The sequence below is a fragment of the Nicotiana tabacum genome, chromosome 12 (genome assembly GCF_000715075.1).
Source record: "Nicotiana tabacum cultivar K326 chromosome 12, ASM71507v2, whole genome shotgun sequence".
NCBI lineage: Eukaryota > Viridiplantae > Streptophyta > Magnoliopsida > Solanales > Solanaceae > Nicotiana > Nicotiana tabacum.
This window is the reverse complement of record NC_134091.1, coordinates 128,520,806-128,526,805: the sequence shown is the minus strand read 5'-3', so window position 1 is coordinate 128,526,805 and position 6,000 is coordinate 128,520,806. Positions and strand designations below refer to the sequence as shown.

The 6,000-nt window shown below is 34.2% G+C and overlaps 1 protein-coding gene across 1 annotated transcript; it reads right to left on the bottom strand.

Annotated features, from left to right (window-relative positions):
- Window positions 1–1,826: 1,826 nt before the first annotated feature.
- LOC107765599 (multiprotein-bridging factor 1b) lies at window positions 1,827–4,966 on the bottom strand. Its single transcript, XM_016584270.2, has 4 exons — window positions 4,771–4,966; window positions 3,003–3,086; window positions 2,303–2,385; window positions 1,827–2,178 (listed from the first exon to the last, which is right to left on the bottom strand). The coding sequence occupies exons 1-4, from the start codon at window positions 4,901–4,903 to the stop codon at window positions 2,059–2,061; spliced, it is 420 nt and encodes a 139-aa protein (XP_016439756.1). The 5' UTR covers window positions 4,904–4,966; the 3' UTR covers window positions 1,827–2,058.
- Window positions 4,967–6,000: the final 1,034 nt, after the last annotated feature.

The following is a 6,000-nucleotide window of genomic DNA, read 5'->3' as shown; positions in this document are numbered from 1 at the left end:
TCTTTGACCATGTGTCTTCAATATTATTTTAATTTTTTGAATTACCTATCATTTTGATCTATAGTATTTTTTATGTAAATTTTAAATATATGAATTTTATTTCCAAAAATTTGAAGAATTTATGTCCGTATTCACACAAAGAATTAAATTCTTTGGCCTCGTACCGAACCGTGTCAAATAAAGTGAAACAGAGGAATAGCAGTATGTAATAGTATGTATTATGTTAGAATTCAAGTTATATATATATATATATATATATATATATATAGCATAGTGATGTCTTATAATATAAATTTAATAATTTATTATAATAAATATTATCAATCAATATTTATTAACTAGAGTTACTTTGCATGATTTAACTATGTAAATAGTTTTAATATTATTAATGCACATAAATTAATTATGAGATCGCTTTATCGCCTTCCATAGTGCGATATAATTTTACAAAATTGTAGGTACTTTACCTACTGGCGCCTGTAGGCAACCTCTTGGTGATTACGGCCAGCTCTTATATTTGCTAAACTTTTAAAAGTTAGAAATGCTTTCTAAAAAAAGATATTATTTTGAAAATACCAAAAGAAGTGCTTTCTAAAAGCAGTAGAGTATTAAATGGACTTATTTTGAAGAGTTAAAGGTACTTCATCAATGGGGAAAAGGTATTTAATGATGATTTTGGAAGAAAAAAAAACGTGGATTCTTTTCTCTTCAGCCGTTGGAAGCATAATGTTCGCAACGGTATGCACTAAATTTGATGTCCTCAGAGGACTGCACGATACACAAAGTATTCCGCACTCACGCAAAGTTCGAAGTGGCTGCTTCCACAGCTCGAACCCGTGACTCATAAGCCACACAAAAATAACTTTACCTGCTCCAAAGCTAAACCCCATGGATCAGCAAAGGCTTGTTCTGGACCAGGAGCTGGTGTTCGATGGTGAACGAGAGATAGAGGAGCGCACTCTTCTAGGCCAATGGGTAGATCAATGGTTATGATGGCTCTCTTGGTATCACACCTCGGCATGGTCGGACACAGGGCCACGGACATAAGTCGCACCCCCGCCGGCTATCTTTGATTGTCTTGGTCGGAAAATTGGGGTCTTTTGAGCAAGTTGTCTCCTCTCTGATGATCTTTTCTAAAAGAAGTAATGAAAGGAAAGCTCGGGTCAAACTTCAACTAAATTTGATATCCTTGTTACTCTTTTTGCCTTGTTAAGAAGGGATTTTTAAGTTAAAATCTCGGTATGTTTACGTTGTTATATACCATGATATTGTTTATGTGGGCTGCTTTTTCCCAACAGTTCTCTATCCACGCAAATTAAACTCAACCTTATAGGTCACATCACAAGATAATTTACTCAATAAGTGATTGACACCACATTCACATAACACAGAGATAACACTTCCTAGGTTCAGAAACTACACTGAGCTTACTGACACTCAAATCTGTTCATATTGCACACCACATAATGTTCCACCTTCACTCGCATTTGGTCATTTCGAATTTGCAGAGCTTAGCATTTACATATCTACTAATAGTACTAGTAATAATTAAAGTATCAATATTCCAACAACATTGACATAAGCAAGGGGAATACAAGGAGAGAGTTTGATATACGCACACTTCATAAATGGTTTACATCTTTGTGAGAAGGCAATATAAGTGTCAGTGCTGTTATATGCACATGACCAACAGACGGCCCTTGGACGTTCTTCTTAATAGAAACCAGGCATGAACATCAACTCTTATGTAGAGTTGATTATAGAGAGAACAAACTCCCATTTTCGGAAGTGTAACCTCAAATAATTTTGCAAAAAAGAAGAGCTCATTTGAATGATAGAGTAATCCAATAAAGTGGTCAGGAACTAAAGCAGAAAAGAAATCCGTACAAGAGGAACTTCAAATTTTCACTGAAGAAACAGCTCATTCAACAACCATATTCATGAATCCAGGCACAACGATAAGCAACGCAGTGATTAAAGAAAAGTTCATGTACATGACCACATCTTGGATTCAACCAGACAGTGAGAATCCATAAGGTTCACTTGTGCCACTACGCTTTATTTCTTTCCTCGAAGTTTCGCTCCAAGAGCTCTCTCCAGTTTAGAGATAATCTGCTGGTTTGGAATTGCCTTTCCAGACTCATATTCTTGGATGATCTGTGGCTTCTCATTTATCAACTGCAAAACAAGGAAGTACTTATCAGATTTATTTTGCAACAAATGGACAATCTTCTCTGTCTGTGTCAATTTTTTCTTTTTCCTTTTTTGGGGATGGAGTCAAAAGTGAGACAAAGAGGCATACTTGAGCAAGTTGAGCCTGAGTCAGCTTCTTGTCTTGTCGTGCTTGCATAATGGCTTTCTTGAGTTCAGTTGGTACCTTTTCATCTAAAAACATAAATCAAGCTATCAACGGACGCTTTCAAAGGAGAATGGTATTGCGGTGCTCTAGGGACAAAATAACTGTAAAACGTAGGCATAACTGCAACACTCTGTGTGTGTGTGTGTTTGTGGGGGTTGGGGGGGGGGGGGGGAGAAAGTAGATTTAAGAAAGGTAACAAAGGAAATAAAAAAGAAAACAGGAGAAACAAATACATCGTTAAACACTATGCTCAGGAGAAACATCATAGAAATGAATAATGAATTAATTTATTCTTCCTTCTTTGTTTTATTTATTATATAGATTGTGAACTAGCCCTGTCTCTAAAGTGAGGTTGATGCAGAGAGAGCAACCAAAGGATGTCAGTGTGCATTATTTCCTCAATTGACTTAAGAGACCATTAGAAATCATTGAAAATTTCAAATGCAGAAGGGGTACACACTGTGCTTTGGGAAACGTATGCTCCTTAAGTATTTCAAAAGGAAGATAATGCACCCATGCCAGACATCAGAGCAATTGAGAAGTAACTATGCCTTTTACTCACAGATATATCAGCAATTAAGCATGGTAGTTATCCCCTAGTAGTTTCTCTAGTTATGTCGTAAAAGGAGTAGTTCAAACTTACGAGACAAATTCTCAGTGTCTTCATCAAGCTTCCTGGTGTTCAAAGATGTACTACTTGAGGCAGCCTTGTTTGAGCCCGCATTAGCTGCATCACAATATAGGTATCGTGAGAACAATTTATCACTATAAGCAAATTCCATGAGGATACAAAAGCAGGAACATGTGACTTGACAACAGTAAAGGGGGAACAAAGCATCTGAATGTTTCAACTGATAAGTGAGCCAAAAAAATAAAATAAAATAAGAAGAACTAAGCCAGAAAGAGAACACTCCAAACAGTTAATTGTGTTCACACTTGAATGAACCCTTGTTTACAGAAGTTTCCCCGCTAACAATGATGTTTCTATCTTTTAGCAATTCACCAATCTCGAAATTTACATGAAAGTACGTCAAATAAGACCAAAACTTATATAGGTGCAATTCTGGTATAAGACTCTAATAATAATAAGAAACGACATGAACTGCTCAAGTGAGAAGGAATTCCAAGAGAGCTCCAGTTGGCAAATTCAACGTTCAAATGAAGAAATTAGCCAACTTCAGTTATAATTTGAAAGGAATTTCTTTATAGAAAAAAAAATACTTGAAAGGATTTTAACATATTACCACTTTCTAACTTTTCCTGCTTTCTGTTTTCCTAGTAGCAAATATTGGAACAATAAACTCTGAATACAGAATTTACTCTACCAGCACACCGGGATAATGATATAAATGTCAATCGACACAAACTTAAGCAGTAAATGCATGTTTAGTATTTGCAAAGGTAGTCTGAACGACTGACATTCAGGAAAAATCGATCACGTTAAGTATAAAATGCACCTAAAGCAGAGCATTTATTCTAAAATACCGCCAAGATTAGCATAATCAAAACTATTTTTGATACAGATTATAGTCATAGATAAACTGACATTAGCAATCATAAGCACAAGAAACAAATTGATCATGGATAAACTGACATATGCAGAAATCAGCTGATAATCTAACATTCAATAAGGACAGAAAGAGAAGTAGCATACACACGTCATTATACAGGTAGGCAAATTAAAGTAACAAAATTGCAAGAAATAGCTACACACAGACTAATAACAACTACAATTACACCTTAATCCCAAACTAGTTGAAGTCGGCTATACGAATCCTCCATGTCCATTAAGTTATACACATACTATCAGAAAAAAAGAGAGAAAATCAAGCAATACAAAATAAGAGTTAGAGATGAAAACAAGTAATTGAGCCAATTGTGAAACAGACTAATGATTACAACTACAACTACACCTCAATTCCAAAATAGCTGAGTTAGTTGGGTACTTGAATTAAAAAGGGACTTTTGAGTCTTTTATTGAAGCGACTCAAGTTTTTTCTTTTCTTTTTTTGTTTGTTGGCTAGAAGTGACTCTTTCGAGATTAGTGTTAATGACACATTTTAAAAGCCTCCAAAGTTTTCTTATTTACAAAATAAGAAAAGAGCTAGAGATGATAAGATGAACACAACCTAACAACAACTACACTACAGTCTCAAACTAGTTGAGGTGAATTCTCCAATTTTCCTTATCAATTCACTGAATACCAAAAAAAGGAGACAGAGAAACAAGCAATACAAAACGAGCTAGGGATAGGGATAGTCAGAGTGATTTTTAATTTGAAAAAATGAGTTCAGAAATCTTACTTTACAAAAACAGCTCAACAAACACTTATTACAAAAAGTATTACTACTATGCAATGGTAAGAAGAGGAAAGCGTGTTAAGAGAGAAGAGAGATGAAAAAATAAGGTACATTTTTTGACAGTTTCGATCTCAGCGCCGGAGCGACGGGCGGCGTTGACGGCTTTCTCGTCCTTGCGAGCGGCGGCGGTAGGCGCTTTCTTCCGGATTACGACGGGTTCCCAATCTTGTGCTATTCCGCTCATCGTTTTTTCTTCTTTGAAAATATCTCTAATCTGTCGCTGGATTTTTTGTTTTTTGGCTTCTTCTCTTAAGACTTATATAGGAACCCGGCCGTCTAATTTGACGTGACACTATTCATATAATCAAAAATTAAGAAACTAATTTGATATTGTATATTAAAATAGTTTGATTAGAAGTAGTAGTAAAAATTTAGTTTAGAAGACAAATATCGAAAAGTAAAATTTGATTTGTGAAACAGTGTTTATTAATATTAAGATTTTTGAATTAAAACACACATTTAATTAAGTAAACAACAATAACATGCTCGTGTAACCTGAAATTTGTGGAGGGTAATATTTATCTTTAATCCTACCATGTGGAGCTATAGAGATTATTTTTAATAAACCCTCGGCTAAATGAATGCATGAGCGAAACAATAATGAATAAGAAAAAACGGTAGTGTAGAAGCCATAAATAAGAAATAAAGTAATAACAACAAGATAATAAGATGACTGTGTATCTGGACGTGAATACTAGATAATTTCTAAAAAGTTAAAAGCATTTTTTTGGGCTAACATCAAAAAATGTTTTTGAGTAAAAGTATTTTTTTTATCTGTTAAGAAGAAGTAATAAATTTCTGTAGAAAATTAATTTTTATTAAAAAATTATATTTACCAAACAACCTCTCAAAACCTTATATTTACAAACAACTTCTTTAATTTCTTCTCGTAGTTGCCTTTAAGGACTTTCTGGTTGCGAGGTTTCTTTCTACTTCCGACCGTCTAATTTGACTTGACACCATTCATATAATTATAGGAAAATTAAGACACTAATTGATTTGTACGTCAAGATTATTTTTTTCGTTGTAAAAATTCATTTTGAAGAAATAAATCAATAACTAAACTTTGATTAGGTAAATAGATTAAACCCCATTTGGTTTTATTAAGATTAAGATGTTTAAACTCGAGTAGGAAGGAAAATTAAAGATAACTTATATTACCGACCCCAACTACTTTAGGATTGAAGGGCAATTGATTGATTGATCGATCCATCAGAAGACCCGAATCCTCAATCCGTATTTTTTCCATAAAAAATAGAAGAATTGGTGTGAATCGATTCT